At 40.2% G+C, this 20,290-nt stretch overlaps 1 protein-coding gene across 2 annotated transcripts in view; it reads right to left on the bottom strand.

Moving 5' to 3' along the window:
- The window catches only part of LOC129718579 (protein lozenge), a 135,445-nt gene that overhangs the window by 62,986 nt on the left and 52,169 nt on the right, over positions 1-20,290 (bottom strand). For both annotated transcript variants that reach the window (XM_055669488.1, XM_055669489.1), the window contains exon 4: positions 10,754-10,867. In XM_055669488.1, coding sequence (XP_055525463.1) covers positions 10,754-10,867 — 114 coding nt within the window. The remainder of the gene's footprint in view (positions 1-10,753; positions 10,868-20,290) is intronic.

The following is a 20,290-nucleotide window of genomic DNA, read 5'->3' as shown; positions in this document are numbered from 1 at the left end:
CATGCGAACTTCGGTAGACCGCACGGAACGTTCGTTTACTACATATATTTCGTGTCGTGTATTCTTATCTTCAAACAGAACGACACTGTCGGTGCTGTTACCGTAGAGCGCCGGCAGTGTTTATTTTTGTCAACCGCCGACCCTTCTCAGCAGTGGAAACAAAACAAAGAAAACAAACGTTCTCACGGTCAATGTGCTAACTACAGTTGAGCCGGTTGAGATGTGAATCGGTTTATCAGCTCATCATGATGCGGTACTGGGGAAATGTGTTTATGGAAAGATAACGAAACCATCGGTTCGTTAGTTAATTTAAAAAAGAAATTTAATTTAATTTAATTTTTTCAATGATTTCGCTAGTTTTAAACTTGGGCAACTCGCATAGTCACATGCAATACGATGGCAAAAAATTAAAAAAAAAAAGAGAAGATTATCAAAATATATATTGCTTTCAAATCGTGTCCCATATAAAATTGCTTCACGGGAAAAATGCTGTAGAAAAATACCCATTGGGTGTTTTGTCTTGAAAATTTGGTAAGAAGCGCTGTCAGTTTTCCGAAAATTGTAAACAATTGCATTACCCGTAGTCGGAAGGAGCAGTATGGTGATGGAGGATGATGGCAAAGATGGAGACCCACAACCCATGGACGAGGTTAAGAAAGCAGTGAAACAGCTGAGAAACTGCAATGCAGCTGGTAAGGACGGCATTCCACCTGAACTTTTTAAAGTCGGGAGCGAATAGCTGAATAGGCGAATAGGTCCGATGAAGAAATGCCTTCGGACTGGTTGGAGGGTCTCATATATCCAATCTACAAGAAAGGCCACCGCCTGGACTGTATTTATTATCGGGGCATAACCCTTCTCAACACCGTTTACAAAATTCTATATCTGAGGCCGTTGTTGGCGATTACCAATGTGGTTTTCGAGGGGGACGCTCCACTACGGACCAAATGTTTACCCTGCGTCAGATACTCGATAAATTTCGAGAATTTAACCTGCAGACGCACCATCTGTTCAGTGACTTTAAGGCGGCGTACGATACAGTAAAGAGAAATGAGTTATGGCGAATTATGGTCGAACATGGTTTTCCAACTAAACTAATTAGGCTGATACGTGCCACCCTTGAAGGCTCTACAACATGCGTTAGGATAGCCGGTGAGATATCGGACTTCTTCGTGACGTTAGATGGTTTGAAGCAGGGAGACGGGCTGTCAAACTTATTGTTCAACATCGCATTGGAGGGTGCTATACGGAGAGCCGGCGTGCAAAAAAGCGGCACCATCATTACGAAGTCTCACATGCTCCTAGGTTTTGCGGACGATATTGACATCATTGGTATCAACCGTAGAGCTGTGGAAGAGGCCTTCGGATCTCTCAGGAGGGAAGCTGAGAGAGTAGGGCTCATCATTATCTCTGCCAAAACGAAATACATGTAACTAGAATACCGGAAGAACGACCAGCGAAGACTACATTTAGCAGAAATCTCGATAGAGGCCGTCGGCTTCGAGGCAGGCCTCGCACTCGTTGGATGCTTGCTGTCGACGCGGATGCCCGCGAAATAGGTGTTAGGGGAGATTGGAGGATAGCAGCCTAAGACCGAGTGACATGGCGACGTATTCTGGATTCGGCATTGGATCGATAATCGGTCGGTCGCCGTAAAAGTAAAGTAAGTAAGCTATTACCCGAAAAGTAACGTCACGAATTGATTTTGCGCAAGCACCTTGAAAATCGTCAACGACGATTCGGAACACCGGAAAACAACTAGGAATCGTGCAGTCAACGGTGAGCCGTGTGATTAAATGTTACCACGAAACTTTGGGCATCGGACGGAAGGGAAATGCGGTCAAAATGGATGTTCTATTAGTGATCAGAATCAGAAGCTTGCTGCAAAGGTGTTTACGCGGAATCCTAATGCTTCGGTCAGGGATGTGCCAAAAAAGTGAATCTGTCCTAGTCTTTCGTTCATAGAGCCAAGGACCGGGAGGGACTGCATACGTACGAAGTGAAGAAGGCTCTAAATCGTGACGTTGGCATTATACACTGGTCATACAGATGTTCTTGTGATAGGACAGACTCGGGTTAAAGACAACAATAGGTCACTCTACGAAATTCAACGATATAAGAGCATTTTTTCTTGTCGTCCTTCTGCTCAAGGAGGTGGATTAGCTGTTTACATCGCGAATGGAATTGCACGCCGTATACAGACCACCATCCTTCGCATATTCGACTTATTTAACCAAGCTAGATGCGATGATAGAATCAACTAGACCAGGAGACTACTGAGCAATTATAGGCGATGTCAATATTCCAGTAAATGAAGTAACTTCAACAATCTTCTCAATAGTTATAATTTTTTCGTAACAAAAACATTTTCTACTCGTCCAAGTAGGGGTAATACACTAGATCATGTGGTTTGTTCTGAAGCGCTAAGAAGGAATATACCAAATGAAACCGTTGAGTCCGATATCAGCGACCACTGTTTTATTTTTTCTAGTTTTTCACTTTGTCACACAGTGGAAATAAGGACACTAGAAAAACTCATCATCAACTTTTCAAGAGTAAACGAAGCTTTCGAAGTCGCCATTCATGATCTCTCAGATGCATTACCAGTTAACCGCTTGCGAGATGTGCTGGATTTATACAGTCGAATAAAACAGCAATTTACTAAGAAAGTCACGGTCCGAGCTGGGTAAAGGGTTTTTGCCCATGGATGTCATTTGACCTCTGGAAACTCATTCATATGAAAGAAAAAGTGTTTGCACGACATAAAAAACGGCCCACCGATAATCATTCGAAGGAACTTCTAGCCTATGTATCTAGAAAAGTTCAATTAGAAAAGGAGAGAGCATAAAGGTTTTACTATGGCTCGATCTTTCGAACTGGAGATCAAAAAAATAAATGGAAAAATGAACGAGTTGTTAGGTCGGAAGAAATCAAAGGCGAATCCTACAAAACTCGAACTGAATCGTTATGTAACATCACATGGCCATTCAGTTCGAGTTTTGTAGGATTCACATGGGCACATAGTTTCAAATGCATTTAACGACTACTTTAGCACCGTAGGACCCCAGCTTGCCTCAGCAATACGCAGTAACGGTGATGTTAATTGTTTCGGAACCCTGAACTATCAAATGAATTCAATTTTCCTGACGCCAGCAACAGAACAAGAACTCGTTTTCAGAATTATTGGACTGGATAGTTTTAAAAGTTGTGGACCAGATGGCATTCCAGCCTCATTTCTCAAAACTCACAATGTCTTCTTTTCAGCTTTGCTGAAAGATGTCTTTAACGAATGCATTGAATCAGGACGTTATCCTGACTTCTTCAAAATAGCTCATGTTGTACCTATCCACAAGTCCGGCAGCAAAACGGAAATTAGTCATTATCGCTCAATTTCTGTGATATCCGCAATGAACAAGATTTTGGAACAGTTGTTGGCTAAAAGGATTGTCGACTTTCTACAAAGGAACCGTTTATTATACAATTATCAATATGGATTTCGTGCTGGTTCGAGTGCTTTAACTGCCGCTTTGGACCTCGTTGACGATATCACAGGAGAACTAGACTCAGGAAAATTGATCACCAAATCGTACTTTAGAGTACTACGGAATTAGAGGTGTTGACAATCGATTAATTGGTAATTATCTTAGTGGCCGAACGCAGTACGTCAAAACCAATGGAGCCAAATGTACCCCGTGTGATTTGACTTTTGGCGTTCCACATGGAAGCAAGTTAGGCCCGTTGCTGTTTCTAATCTACGTAAATGATATAGCAAAACTCAGATTACACGGTAAACCACGCTTGTTTGCTGACGATACCTCCCTGTCGTATCCTGGGTCCAGTCCGGATGTCATAAAAAATCAAATGTCGGAGGATATGGGATTGCTGCAAAAGTACTTTGCCGAGAACCTCCTGTCACTCAACCTAAGCAAGACAAGATATATGATATTTCACACGTCCCGCTCTGTATCTGCCACTAACGCCCCTCTTCTAGTAAACTCAACTGAGATCCTTCAAGAAAGCACTTTTAAATATCTTGGACTTATACTTGACTCCTCATTGACATGGAAACATCATATTGCAGCAGTGTCCTCCAGTCTAAGTTTAGTTTGTGGCCTTCTAAGGAAGATCTCTAAATTCCTCCCACGTAAGCAACTTCTAACACTTTACCACGCACTTGGCCAGTCGAAGTTGCAAAATTTATTTTGAATTTGGGGAGCGGCGAATAAAACAAACCTGAAATCCCTTCAACGGATACAGAATCGCTGTCTGAAAGCAATATTTAAGAAACCTCCATTATAACCTACGCTAAATTTGCGGAAGCTGATGGACCTATATTGCCGGTAATGGCCTTGCGGAAGTTGCAATGCGTGACACAAATGCACAATATGTTGTACAATATAAACGCACACCACAACCAGCGACTCGCCATTTCTACTCACAGTTATGATACAAGGAATCGAACAAATTTGGTGCTCAGGAGACCAAATACAGAGATGATAAAACACTCCTGTTCATACTTTGCCTAGTCACAATAGAATGCTTTGCCTGCCTCAATTAAAAACGAAAGAACAAGTGAAATGAGATTGTGTTCCAGCTCAAAAATCTCTAATTCCCAGAATGTCGTTTTTTCCGTTAGATAACACTAGATCTTGATGTGTTCTGCATTTCTAAGACATTCGGCATAAAAAAAATGTTTTTTTCGGTATCGCGTTTTTTCATCGGGCATAAAAATGAAAATTTGACCGCTTTAAGGTACGGATCAAATTCGTTTCGTTACTGAAGAATAAATTCAATATTTACCATTGGATCACAAATCAATCAACTTTAAGACCTATGGCATCTTCGTGGAATCATTTCACCGTTCAAAATGGTCGTGAAATAATTCCACGCGAAACGTCGCTTTTTCCGTTCTCACATCACTGATATGACACTCATAATAACCCAGATTCCGCGGCAGATGTCACTTTGCGACGTTTTTCTCACTTACGTGAGTCCCGTAATAGAATTTTGTTCACTTCACTCTGATTTCACGGTGGAGTGACTCCCGTAATAACAACCTATATTTCTTCCACTCGGGCTACTCTGGTAGCAAGGTCAACTATACTGTAAGGTAACGAATACAAGTATATGTCTGGCCGAAGCCAGAGATACTACGCCCCTAATCAAATAATTCAACGGTTTCAGCATTCCCGTCATCCCCGGCAACAGTATTACCATCATCAGTTTATCTTGAGCTCGATGTTCAAGTGATCTCCTCAGCTTGCCTATCGAGTCATGTACGTCACTAGTTCCAAGGTTCAAGATGACCGGGTCGTTCGCTGCTTCGTTTTCCTGCTGTCTTAACTACATGTTTGCGTATCCATACTACCCAGTTATGCCAATGTTCTACGGCAACAACGATATATCGACAACATCAATATATAACATGCATCTTATGAATTTATGAAAGTTCACCGCACTTACTTAAAAGAGCAATTATGCTCACTGGAAGTGCAGTTATTGTAAACACAATTGAAAAAATTGGAGGTTTTGTGCCTGTTGGAGAAGAGGCTTGAAAGGAGCTTCACTCTAACGGGTTTTCCTTCACTGAAGAAAAAAAGATATATAAATATAAAAAAAAAATAAAAAAGGCAAAATACGGTGGAAAAGTCACGGGCCCGGACACTGTACACTAGAGTATCAATAAAAATCGAATACCGTTTAGGGGTAGGTTTAAAAGTTTCGTCTTCTAGAAAAAAGTCCCCATGCCAAATTTCAGCTCGATCGGACATCGGGAACACGTGCCTCAAATCGGTCAAAGTTTCACCAAAAATATCGATGGAAAAAAGCACAGGTAGGGATACACTGAATTCTGTTTTTACGTGACTTTTTTTACGTGATTTTATTTTAAGCGATTTTCTCGAAATTACACGATTTTTTTACGCGATTTTCTTGAAATTACGCGGTGTGTGACATGGGATATATTGTTTATGAGCCATGATGTAACACACACACACACACACACACGAACATACACACACATACACATACATAGACATACATACACACAAACACACACACACTTACCACATAGCGAAAGGTTTTGTAACGACGCGATCTTTTTTACGCGATTTGTTCGAAATCACGCGATTTTTTTTACGCGATTCTTTTTTGCGCGCACGTATCAATCGCGTAAAAAACAGAATCCAACGTACACGAAATTGTCGAAACCGAAATTTTTTTCAAATGACAAATGCCTTAAAAATGCATAAAACGTCGAGATATGGTTTTTTTCGAGAACTCGAAAAAACATTTTTCTTTTAGAAAAAATAATTTTGAGTTAACATCAAATGTCGACGTTTCATGCATTTCTAAGACATATGGCATAAAAAAAAACTCGATATCGACAAATTGATGTATCACTACCTGTGCTTTTTTTCATTGATATTTTTAGTAAAACTTTAACAGCTTTGAGGCACGTGATCACGATGTCCGATCGAGCTGAAATTTTGCATGGGGACTTTTTTTGAGCCCTACCGCTAAACGATATTCGAAAAATCGATTTTTATTGGTACTCTAGTGTACAGAGATTTTCAACTTTTGCACTGGGGAGGTCATGTGAAATAAGCAATATAAAACACAAGGGATGCTACGGATATCCGCATCTACATTTGCATCTGTAATATATCGGAAAAATCACATCAGTAACATCCCTGTTCTTGATGAACGACACAACTTCGTACTATAAATTCTCCCGTTCAAGGCCAGTCCGGAGCGGCTCCAACAACGGGAGAGAAGAGCGGCTACAACATCCCCTTCTCGCTGATTATCAGCCACAGCAGCACCTTCTTGGGAACTTGGTGTATGACATATACTTCCTACGTGGGGAAAGTAAAACACGAAGTGCCCTGCCAGTCGTTGCCATCCAGGGTGAAACAGGTCTCGTCGTCCATCACCACCGCCACGTCACGATTTGCCAGGAAAATCGACTTGAATATCTTATTCAGCCACTGCTGCTGCGTCATTGCCAGCAGCTCCGAGACCAGTGAACGAGACTGCCGCTTCCTGACTTATATGTCCATGTTCTCCACTGTTTGGTCGATTGCAGCAACCTCCCAGCGAAACGCAGGCAGCGATGTAGCCATATTTACCTCGGTATTCCTCTTCAACATCCTTTGGAGCTTCTTGTCGCTCGGAGTCGTCAGCCGCCCAGAACCGGGTTTTCTTTGATTGTTGTCCAATAGTGCCAAAATGTTGTACACAGAAAAAAAACTACTCAAATATGCGTATTATTGACGCAAATTAGTCCGTTTTGCGCGGAAATATCTAAAACTCCATACAAATTTTTACCCAAACTTAGGTATTCGCATGTTATTGAGCTGTTGCGTTGTTTTCACCAATTTTTATGCGTATTATTTACCTAAACCTGCGAAAACATTTAAGTTTACGTAAATTTACGTTGTTTTTACGTGCTCTTTTGGTAATATTTTCATTGTGTGTAGATGCCGACACGGGTGTATCCTGGCGTTTATAAAGTGCCGCACGATGTCCGTTTTCGACGCAGAGGGATACCGTTCTTGGATACACGCATACTTCAAAACGGAGTACTGTTTTCGCCATGTTTAGGCTGATATTACAATGACTTCAATCACCATAAAAAATATCAAAATAACAAGAATTTTTCATGAATGATTTTCATAACAGCTTCATAATTGAAAAAAAAAACTCAAAAAAAAAATTCAATAAGCAACAAAATCTCGGCAAATAAATTGCTACCAAAAATAAACTTATAAATTTCATTGAGAAAAAATAGTAAAAGCTCTTTCCTACTAACAAAAACATCCTTTCTGTGACCTTTGTGGAGATGCAGACATCCCTTTCATCTTCCCAACTGATTGCAAGGACTTGGCCGGCGTCGTTATTGACCCTTCAAAGTATCGAGTTACTAAAACTTGTGCAATGGAAATCGTCGGTCACTACCAGCCCCAATCAGTTGATTTACTGATTCAGATCAACCACGGAGTGAAACACTGCACAGTGGTCCATATCGTCGATTTAGCGGTATTTAATTTTTTGTGCAAAAACAGCTGTTGTTAGGTTTGTAGTGTATTTGCAAAATATTTTGTGTTTGGAAAGGCGTTTCTTTTTAGAAAATAAAAATTAGGGTGGCTTTCCGTGCTGCAGTAATGCACTCCATGCTGAAAAACTTGTGGAATATAAAAATAACCTGTTGACTGTTCTTTTATGAAAAAGGCTTTTTTCTGTTTGTGGTTTACTCGATTCCACGGATAAAAATGTAATAACTTTGGTATTTCTTTTAAATAAACCACACACATTTAAGGCGGGGGCCTAGCGTGGTTGGTAACGTCTCCACCAACCACGCTCGACGCCTGGGTTCGAATCCCAACGCTGACATATGTGTCGATGGTTGTGGGGCGGCGTCAACCAACCCAACTGGTCTAGATTCAATCGTAGCCGACACCGGAAGATTTTCTGGGGCGAAAAATTTCTAGGATGCCGCCTTCTATCGCATGAGGAAGTGAAGCCGTTGGCGCCGGTCCGTTAATAAACGGGTCGTAAGTTAGGGCCCTGGGTGGAGTCGCCTCCCCGGGCGTCGGTGATTGGCACAACAACAAAGGTGGAACTAGACCGACGGAAAATAAGCGAGAATAAACACATTTTCAGCTCTTCTATGGTATGTTGGTTAAAATCGGATCCACATTGTGTAGAATAAAATTTTGCATTTCACTGGGATATATCAAATACATCTGTGCGTGGCCCTAATAGCATTCTATTATCTGTGGGCTGAAATCGATCCTAAATCAGGATGTTGAATAATTTGGAGCACATACTTGGGTGCATTGCCCCAACAGCATTTCTATCGGTACCAAAAAAAAGTTTATTGTGCCTCTTCAATCAGCCAGCTGAACATAAAATAAAGGGCAAATAGCTCAAGGTCAGGAATAATTTTGATTTAACGTACTTTTCTCTACTAATAAAAACTTCCTACCTGTGACCTTCATGGAGATGCAAAAGGTGAGTTAAGCTCAAAGCTACTACAAACACACCATCAATGTATAATGCTGAAGAAATCAAAAAGATAAAGTCTTAGTATTACTTCACGATTTCTTCCGTGACTCTTATCAGAAATAAGTGTTGGAATTGATTGAAACTAAAGGAGTGCAGAAGTCAATAATTATTGATTTTTGAATAGTTTTTTCTCCGGCAGCATGAAAAATTTTAATGAGTTGGAGCTAATATACATTTTGAGTTTAAAAAGCCTGAGCGCAGAGAATATCTGTGCACGAAAAACTGCGGTTATATATCAATATCGGTGTGAAAATCAAAGTTATTCTTAAATCAGTATAAAACAATAGAGCGTGAATTTCAAAATTTGAGTAAAAAGCCACACTTGTAAAATACTATCGAAAAATTTGTAGAAATCAGTAAGTATTTGGAAATTAGGTTATGAAATTTTAATCGACACTATAAATAAATGATTTTGTAGAGAAACACATTGAACACGCAAAAGATGACTTTCCTAGGAAATCTGCGTGAAAAACGCCTTGATTTTAAAACCCGTATGAGAAAGACGCGTGGAAAAATCGCGTGAGCAAACCGTGCAAAATGTGACTTTCGTGTACATGTTGGATTCGTATGAACGAAAAATCTCAAGATTTGAAGAAAGGAAAATTACATTCTGTTTTTGTATTTCAGCGTTGTTGTGGTGAACAAAAATGCATCAATTATATACCTAGAACCATTTTTGTGATCCATGGTTAGAAATAATTGCTGCACAAAATCAACTATCCGCAGTTCTGGTAAAAGTCGCGAAATTTCTGGCGACTCTTCGTCACTCAATTTAGAACATACTGGATCGGTAACCCGTAATTAAAAATTAACATTACTATTGATCAGCAATGTAGTGAAATGGCGGGGCCACTGATACCCACACGGTGTTCGTAAATATTTTTGCTAAAAATAAATTATTGGGAAAAATCCAGTATTTAAATTTCAAGAATTACCTTTTTGAGTGAGTTTATGCAACCCACGCGTCAATTTTTTATTAAATAGTGTGCTTTAAACTGCTTGTGTGATGAAAACCATGATTTTGTTTGGAAACTATGTGCAATATCATTGAAAGTTGCGTGGAATATTATGAAATTTTTTATCATAAGCCATTCGTTACATGCCATTCGATATAAAGATTTTTTACTGTGTACATTTAATTGTTAAAAATTTCTCTACTGAAAAGCTTTTCACGTGTCGTACAACAGACCGTTTCAAAACTTTATAAGATATTTAAAATTGTCGAATCTTGCCGGCTTATTATTACTTATATCAAGATAATTATACCCGAATCATAAAAGAACAATAAGGTGATTGTATGAAAGCCAACCTTATGGTACGAAAAAAAAGATTTTCGTCAATTTTCTACTATCACACCATATGTTTTCGTACCGTAAAGAAAGAACCTGCAGTTCATGTGGGCAAAACACGCAAACTCGTGCGCCTCGTTTGGTCTCCTCACACTGTTCTTCTCACCATGCGATAGTTTTCTACCTACTTTTCGGTAGAGGTAGAACCGACTAAACAGAAGCGCCAATAATTGTTATTCTCTTTAAGAATTGAAACTTGTAAGTCAAACGTTGTTGAAATAATAGATGTGTACGTAGAGGGACATTCGACACAACACCCGCAGATGCTGGACAAATAAATAACGTTTGCCTGTAAAAATAAACAATAAAAAAAAAACACAACTAGCGATACTCACTGGTCTTCGAGCGGGGTTCCCGTGGTCCATCTACGGTAACTTTAATCGCCTTTCCGTAGGTTGTCACTTGGGGAGGTGTTGTAGAAACGGTTATTGTCAGCGTAAAGCTTTTCCCTGTTGAAAGTAAAATAAAATAGAATAATTAGCCGTTTGTGTGGATTTGTTTTACTGGAAATGTAAACAGTTCCAGGTCTTATACTCGCAGCGGAAATACTAAACTTTGCCGTCGGCGTCGTTTTGCGCTTAAGTCACCATTAACATACAGCCTACAAACGAAAGGTTTGCTTACGCTTAAAACCCACTCCAAAAAACCGTACAGTTCATTAAATCGTTCCACTAACCCGTTAACTTTCCCCGGTTCGATTGTTGTGGTTCCGGTTCCAGGACAGAAGTCACCGACGTCATCCGTCAATTCTACCCACAAAAGGGACTAACCGCATCGGACCAAAAACCAAACGCTCTCTCCGGGTCGATTTCATAGCTAATTGATTTCTGAGGCCATTCTTTTTTTACTTGTAACTGTTTGCAGAACGCAAACTTCAGAAAACATATATAGAGGCCGATTTTATAGCGCAGCTCTGCGTGATGACGTTAATGGTGGCGACGGTGGTCACGAAGGATCCAACTTATACCGCAAACTTTGATTTGCACCTATAAATTATGTATTTTCGGGTTTGAGGTTTGTTTTGAAAGAGCACACGCCGTTTTGTGGTGCATCTGCTGAAAGGAACTGTTGAGCTAATATTTTAAGATGGGAAGATTCACACTTCATTCCACATGTGTGAGGATTTCCGTGAGGAAAAATTAAATACAATGTAGTAACTTCCAATATCTTCTACTGTTTTCGTTACTATCTGGCGGAGGAGCACCCGAGTTCGATTGACTTTTAACAAAACAATACTCGTAACCTTCGAAGCCCTAATCGATTACCGAACGAACCATTCGGGATCGCGCATAAATTACCCCGCGCGATTTCTCGAAACATTAAGATGAAGTGCTAATGCTACTTTAATATTTTTAAATCACAGCTTAAATCATTTTTACGACGGCAAAATCAGCCCGGTGCACTGCTCCGTGCTACAATTCTGCTCAATCGTTCAAACTCGATGCTTTGTTCTCGACCACACCGACGGCGGGCGGGCGTCGTCGATTGTTCGTCATCTTCCAAGTCGTCAGGTATTATTACGAGGCTATGCACCTTCACCCGCCGCGGCAACAGAGATCTTCTTCCTATTTGTCCATTCTTGGAGCGCAGTCCGAGGTGAGAAACCCAATTGCCACTCGTTTGTTTCCGACGGGCGAACGGAAAAAATATTTAATGGCCGTAATTCACTACAATGAAATATATTCCCCATGCTGCAGGGGTTTATACTTCGGTACCACGTAACCAACGTTTAGCGGTTTCAGGGGAACCGCCTACAACAATAACTAGCCGAATCGTGGCTGCCCGTTCGGCACACCGACCGGTGCCGCTACAGAGCCATAGGACCAAAGCGATAAAGTAGCAAATTAAGTACCCTCTAAAACGGCGTCATTATGAGTTTTCTAACGCGCTGATATTTACCCAATTGATGTGGATTGATTTGGCGCAAAGTGGCGTTTGATTGTCTAAGCGACGATAAATTTTACTTGGACACTTCTAGAGAACTGCGACGAAGGGCATTGCTACTTTTTTAGAAGTAACGAGTATTGTTTCAGCAGTGACTATAGAGACTACCTTTTTGGCATTGGAATCTAAGATCCCTCTATATAAATATTCAATACAATTGAATGTGTGTAATTGGCCTGGGTTTGCCTTACCACTATGAAGGTAAACCACTCCGCCTGTTGAGTGCACACACAAAGCCACAAAGGAAGATGTTTCGCACTAGGAGAAGAAAGCACCGTAGAATGGGGCGTGTAGTTTTTTAGTTGAAAACTTTTCCAGATTACATTTTATTTCAGATTGCTGAGAATTCGTTTAAAATAACTTTTAGAAAACTCATGAGGTTAGTAAAAATAGTACATAGTTGAAAAACAATGGCATAAATTTACACCACTTGCCGCTACACTGTTGACACCCAAATCACTTAAAATAAAATCTAACTATTGCTCTTCCCAGATAGGACCGTATCTTCTGCTCCTTCGTGTACTTCTCTGGCAGCAATTGAATCGTTTTGCAATTGTCTTTCATCAAGGAAGTGTAAGAACAACAGTGTTGGATTAGCCATACCGAAAGTTCCTTTCGAAGGAAGTGTACAATTCTGCAAATTATTACTCCGAACCACACAAGGACCTTTCGGAAGACTCATCTCCGAGAAGACACAGTTGGAAAACGGATACCACTTGCTTTAATTCAAGCCTATAAATTTTAACAGCTCTCTACGCTTCATTACATCTCTGGCAACACATCGTATGGAGCTTTCAGATATGTCTTAGAAGGGGACAAAAAACTATTATTCCGAATGGAGCTCTTCTGGGTTCATTTATCCGAATCAATGCTCAGACAGATTGCTCCGACTGCGTATTTGGTTTCAAAATTACTCCGATTCTAATCCGAACGACACTCGATTAGTTATGTTGCAATAAAATTTACCTACTCGAGAACGTCTTTCGAAGTTCAGAGACAGACGAGTGCAACTCATGATTACCATCATCACTTCATTCAATCATCATGCATATGCCCTGCGGGCAACACAGGGTCGTCCTTCTAGGTGAAACGTGTTTTTCACCTTTTTGTACAGGCCGGCCATTATTGTCTGGTACAATTGATATAATTTTAATGCACCGTAGCTTTACCCATCAATCTTGCTCATTCGTATGAAGAGGTTGTAATGGTAGAAAGTACCTTCGTGCAAAAAATACATATCTTGATCTACGAGATTTTTTCTGACTATTTCAAACATTATCATTAAGTGTATAGTCGTGTGTGAGATTTTTGTTTGGCGGGGAGAAGGGCGGCGTTTTGAATTTTCCGAATAAACTGATAATTGCATACCATACCATACCATACGACACTCTATCGAAAGATTAGAAAATAATAATTAATAATTACGCTGTTTTTAATACCAATAATAGCAATTTGGTAAGCTTACGGCAAATAAGTTAACCTCTAACAGCTTATGTTTATATTTCATTGATGTAGAATTACAACTTACGGCAAATAGAGGCACAAATTGAAAAACCGAAAACATAGGGACCGTCACGAAATTGTCCAATTTCAATGCCTAAAACATAGCCAGTTTCCAACTGATGTACTTCATTCTTAAAATAATCGATTGGAAAATCAGCTGTGCGTCCACCGAAATGCAGAAAATCGTGATCAAATCACGCTGACCATTGTACTATTGAAAAATGAAGAGCCTTCTTAAACGCATATTTCGACTAAGAAAAGCTGAAAACAAGGCCAAATATTAGGCGAAACGCTCAGTGTCAGTCTTATTCATACTAAACATTCAATCGCTAACGGTCTTCCTCAGCACTAAAAAATACAAACGGTTTGATTTTGTAAACGATTTGTTGTTGTTTTACTCGCTCGAGTGCACAACTGCACGTCGAAAAGCTAGGATGCAGAAATTTAGTCTTCATTGTCCATCTGATCACTGTTGTAAGAGGATGATTTACTATGGAACGGGATCAACTAGCAGTAAGCAAAACGGCGGCGATTTAAAAATCTCGCAGCCTTCCATGACGAACGAAAAAAACAGAGGAATACTTTCCACAGCGCTAGATGTTGGATCTACCGTCTGTGTAGAAAGCACCGTCATCCAAGCATATCTCCACCCGAGAAAAAATTTACGATGTATTTTGCGGTGAGAACAGTAAATGGACAATGTTTTTTATTGTAACCATAGAAATTGTATTTTAATGTTTCAATAACGGTTTTGTTTTCCACCGACAATAATTTTACCATGAAAAACATTGTCAGTGACTTCTGAATGTATGGGAAAAATTCCTCAAAAAATGCTGTTAAGATACATAACAACCCCCCTTTTTCATAGTAAAAATGGCAAAAGCCATGTTTTTTTTGTTCTGGACAATGATATTTAATGTACAATTGATGTATTTACAATGAAAAATATAGTTAAATTATGGTATAACTATGTACAATTACAGTAACTTTTGAGGTTGTTTTGACGTTATTTTTTTTCGGGCAGCTTTGTGAAAACTTAAACCAACTGTCCTTTTAAGGAGGAAAAAAAGGACGACCACATAGGGTGGGGAACATATTCTAAGCAGCTTTAGGAACCGCCTGTGTATTCAGACGAATTACTCGAAATGTGTTGGGTGAAATTCAAACAGCAGTATATCAATCTTTTCCCTATCGTTTTCTCTGTCAGAACTTGTTTTCAGATTGTAAAACTAAGTTAGCAAACTTTAATAATCATCAATTAAAGTTACCAATCGAGGGACACTATTCCAATCACCCCGAACCTATTTTAAGCAGTTTCCATCTATTTTGCAGGCGTTTTTTTTTCAGCATCCGAAGTGGCAATATAGGCAATATAGGTCGATTTGTTTCGAACGAGTTTGTTCACAAATTTCTTTGTGATTAACGGTATTTCTTATATTCGTTAGACAGCTAGACAATCAAAGTTTTCGTTTCCATCATTGAAATTGTCGAAATTGATCAAAATGCAGAAGGTTGAGGCCAGTTTTCTTCGACTGATCAAAATCGGCGCTACTGCTTAAGCCGTTCCTTACCCTATTTTGAATAGTGGTGAAAATATTCGTGAGTTTACTATCAAGAAACGGGGTGCTATTTACCAATAGGAACTATTAGCGTCGTAGTAGCGAAATACAACACCCATGATTGGTTCGTAGTCACTTTACAAAACGGAATAGAAAAATTAACGATGAGAAGAGAAGTGGGACTACAAGGCGCGAGTGGCAGAAAAGTTTCCCTGGATAACTGATTTTGGGGCGCCAAGAAGCTAGTTTCTCTTCATTGCAGATAGCTATTTGCATGGTTTGTGGGATGTGCGGTGCTGACATGAAATGTAATACAGTCGAATCCCTTTATAGCGACATCGCAAGGGACTGTCGTTGTAGGGAAATGTCGCAATAATACGAAGAATTTGTGTATATGTAGAACAGAAGGTACCGTTGAGAATGTCGTTATAAATTTAGTAATGTCGTTATAGAGGGATTGCTATTGTCGCAATGAAGTATGAGTTTTGGTATGGGAGTTTTGGTGGGGGGTATAAGGGTGAAAGTTTTTGCTTAAGATCACACATCTACAGGACTTTTTCTTACAAAGTTATTGCATATTTTAGCTTTTATAGATAGTTTTACCAACGAAAAGCGGGAAAAAGAGGCATAATAGCAATACTTTTTCCTTAAACCTTAGGACAAGTACTATGTATACAAACTGTTATAGATTTCATTTGTCCAAATCCACCGATACTAGAGTACGGGGAGCATATTGAATATTGGGATTCTGTTTATTGAGCAAAGTTTCATATTTTTACATGGTCAAAAACTTTGCAGAATAAACTATTCCTCTATCACTTAACTCAGAAATTTCTTTTTCAATTTCATGATAGAAAGTTCTAAATAACTTTTAAATCTTTCAGATTATATTGGTCATTCATACAAACAATTGCTCCGAAGACAGCATAATGTAAGATGAAGGTAAAGGCGGTAAGGAATTAAGTTCCATTTTTCAGTAGTTTGGACCCCAGTGCGCCGTGGTGTTGAATGTTAGCTCAGACAGTGAAAGGTTTTTGACGTAGGACTACGTCTTTGTTTTCTATATTAGATTACATTTTGTGAAATTGAAAATGAAACTGGCAAATGTTGCGTCAGATTTTAAACGATTATAGCAAGCGAACTACTTAATGCATCTTAGTCATTTATACGTCGGTGGATAGATAAAATATGTAACAATTGTTTGATATAATGTTTAACATTGTTGCTTTACATCTTAATGGTGAAAAAAGGTGAAAAGTTCCAAGGTCAAGTTTCCCATACATTTCTCTCGCTATTGGCTTGCTTTCCGAGCACGGATAACAATAACATGGACGGAATAAATTCCACTACCTTCATATTTTGACTCAACAAAGTGTTTTGCTCCGTTTGTCTTTCTCTAAGCTGCGTGGCCACGCCATAATGGCAAAAATCTACGCTGAACTCGATACAAAAGACTGCGTGCAGAAAATTCAGCTTCAGTCTAGTTTGTCACACAATAGCGAGTGGAGAATAGCTGTTAGAGGTACGCGACATTGATAAACGAGAGCTGCATACGAGTCAACTTCCAGGCACTGTTACGTTTATATTTCATACGGCAGCAACAGTTACTATCGTACGCTGCAGGATATTTTGCTGGCACAGCTACTGGAGGGCACAGCGGAGAGCAAATTTTATTATGCGCGGCGAAGCAAAATATTCAACGCTACCGGTGGTGCGATCATCAGCGTTCTGTAGCACACATTCCGAGCTGAAAATTATGGAATCGGTTCTTTTCAGAACTTTAAATGCTTGAAGATAAGAGCTATAAAAATTTTCACAACTACTACTAGTTTGAAATGTTCATCTATTCTCAATAATCATTTTTACAATAACGACCAAGGCGCACCAAAAATAAACGGTAGTGTTGCCTATAAATAGTTTATCACAGCAAGATATAAACCTCATTTCAAGAATTTTCACTGCTAAATTGAGTGATTTTCCGATTTAATTGTTTCTTTGTGCCGTCTCGAACACCGTTATCATTCAAATATAAGTAACGAAAATTATTTAACCTGAAAACCAGAGTAATTTTCGTATCGGGGAAGCAAAAACTTTCTTTCGGTGCTTATAAAAATCACTCAGTAGTATCGAAGGTGTTTTGTTTTGTTTCTCTTTCTCTAAGCTGCGTGGCCACGCCCTAATGGCAAAAATCTACGTTAAACTCGATTCAAAAGACTGCGTGTAGAAAATTCAGCTTCAGTCTAGTTTGTCACATAATAGCGAATGGAGTATAGCTGTTAGAGGTACGCGACATTGAGAAACGAGAGCTGCATACGAGTCATCTTCCAGGCACTGCAGAACATGTTACCTTTATTTTGCGACTTTACTCAAAAACTGATCAGTGGATCGGCGTAAAAACTTTTATGCAGCGGGTTTTGGGGCCCAGAAAGGTTTATATGCTGATTTGGGACCCCTCTCTTCTCTGGGAAAGAGGGTTCCCATACAAATAAAATACAAAATTCTGCATAACTCATTATCTAATCAAGCGAATGGAACCAGATTTTGCCTGTGGAGGGTTTTGAAGCATGAAATATTTCCATGATGATTTGACACCCCTCTCTCCTCTCCTGCATACACACGAAACCTAAATTTCTGCATCACTAGAAAACTAATGCAATAAACGAAAAAAATAGAACGTAGAAATTTCTGGAAGCAGCAAATATTTCTATGGTGGTTTGATATCCTTTCCTTCTCTGGAAGGGAGGCTCCTATAAAAATGTTACACAAATTTCTGCATAACTTGAGAACTAATGTAGCTAATGGAACCAAAATTGTCATGGGAATGTTTTAGGGAACAAAAAATATTTATGTCGTAGTTCGAGACTCTTCCCTCCTTTAAAAGGGTTTCTCAAGCTTTCATGCAAATAAAACACGAATTTTTATATTATTCGCTAACGCTAATGGCTAATGGACCGTTCACCGGTCTAGGGCCGAACGAATTAGAGATGTCTAGCTTCCTTTGTCTTGGACAACCGTTCTCCAGTCTATTCGTACACCAGCAGATCGTGCATCTTCTTCCACCGCGTGCGAGGCCTTCCACGGAGCCGGCGGCCTCTTCCTGGTTCTCTTCAGAAGAAAGTTCTGGCGGCTCTCTCGTCAGGCATTCTGGCTACATGTTCAACCCACTGAAGCCTGTCCCGCTGTATTACCTTCACTGTATCAGTATGTTTGTATACCTGGTACAACTCGTGATTCATGCGTCTGCACCACACTCCATCTTCCAGTTTACCAGATCGCAGAACTTTACGCTCAAAAACTCCGAGCACTCGTCCATCAGCTTCCTTCAGCGTCCATGCTTCATGTCGGTAAAGGCCCACCAAGAGTATCAGCGTCCTATACAGCGCTAGTTTTGCGCAAGTTTGCAAACTACGGGAGCTTAGCTGGTTACGTAGTCCGCAAAGGGCCCTGTTCGCAGCTGCAACTCGTCGTTTCACTTCTCGGCTCATATCGTTGTCATATGTCACAAGCGTACCAAGATAAACGAATTCGTTGACCACTTCAAATCGTTCACCATCTATCTCCAACTCAGCACTAACACCACGGAAATTCCCACGCTCCCTGCCAGTTACCATGTACTTCGTTTTGGCAGAGTTAACGACAAGTCCCAATCTCGCTGCTTTCCACTTAAAAGGTACGAAGGCCTCCTCTACGGTCCTACGGTCGTTACCGATGATATCGATGTCGTCCGCAAAACCAAGAAGCATGTGAGATTTTGTGATGATCGTACCGGTTTTTTTTAGTATATGATACATTACCGTTTACCGTGATGATCGTCCATTTTTTTGCACGTTTGCTCTTCGTACTGCACCTTCAAGGGCGATGTTGAATAGTAAGCTAAAGAGCTCATACCCCTGCTTCAGTCCATCCAACGTTACGAACGTAGCTGATGTATCGCCAGCTACCCGCACGCATGATTTTGATCCCTCCAGTGTCATACGACTCAGCTTAATTAGTTTCGTCGGGAAACCTTGTTCCAGCATGATCTGCCACAGCTCGTTTCCTTTGTAGTATGCCGTCTTGAAATTCACAAACAGATGGTGCGTCTGCAGGTCATACTCCCAGAACTTATCGAGGATCTGTCGCATGGTGAAGATTTGATCCGTCGTAGAACGCCCCAGTCGAAAACCAGCCTGGTATTCGTTGACGAATGATTCCGTTAACGGTCTAAATCTGAAGAGCAGGATACGGGAGAGCACTTTATATGCGGAGTTGAGCAACGTAATGCCTCGATAATTGCTACAACCCAACCGATGACTCTCCTTATAGATAGGGCATATGAGGCCTTCCAACCAGTCGTTCGGCATTTGTTCATCCGCCCAGATCCTCAGTATTATCTGGTGGACCGCATAGTACAGCCGCTCGCTTCCTGCTTTTAGAAGTTCGGCCGGGATACCGTCCTTCCCAGCAGCCTTGCCGTTTTTCAGCTCACTAATCGCCTTTATCACCTCCTCCTGTGTTGGTGGCTCCACAGCTTATTCGTCACTCATAATCGTCATCCTCTTCCTGCTTTGTAGGTTAGAGACAATACATATTTTTATGTAAGTTTATTACCCCTGACCAGAGGCTGACACAGTCATTTTCAATTGACAATTATCAGGTTATATTGACGCTTTGACCCGTCGCACAGTGAAACGAAATCGAAAATAGTAGGACATTGGTGTTTGTGACGAAACGCATAGTTTTAGCGTTTCGATGTCTCAGTTTCTCAGCTTTAAGAGTACTTCATTTTGACGGTTCAAAGTTACACATTTCAACACTTCGCTACAATTTTCGAGCACCTGTTAAATCACCAAACGTCCATGGATTACTCATTTACGGGCAATGGTT

Source organism: Wyeomyia smithii, chromosome 1 (assembly GCF_029784165.1).
Source record: "Wyeomyia smithii strain HCP4-BCI-WySm-NY-G18 chromosome 1, ASM2978416v1, whole genome shotgun sequence".
Taxonomy (NCBI): Eukaryota; Metazoa; Arthropoda; class Insecta; order Diptera; family Culicidae; genus Wyeomyia; species Wyeomyia smithii.
This window is presented reverse-complemented; position numbering and strand designations above follow the sequence as displayed.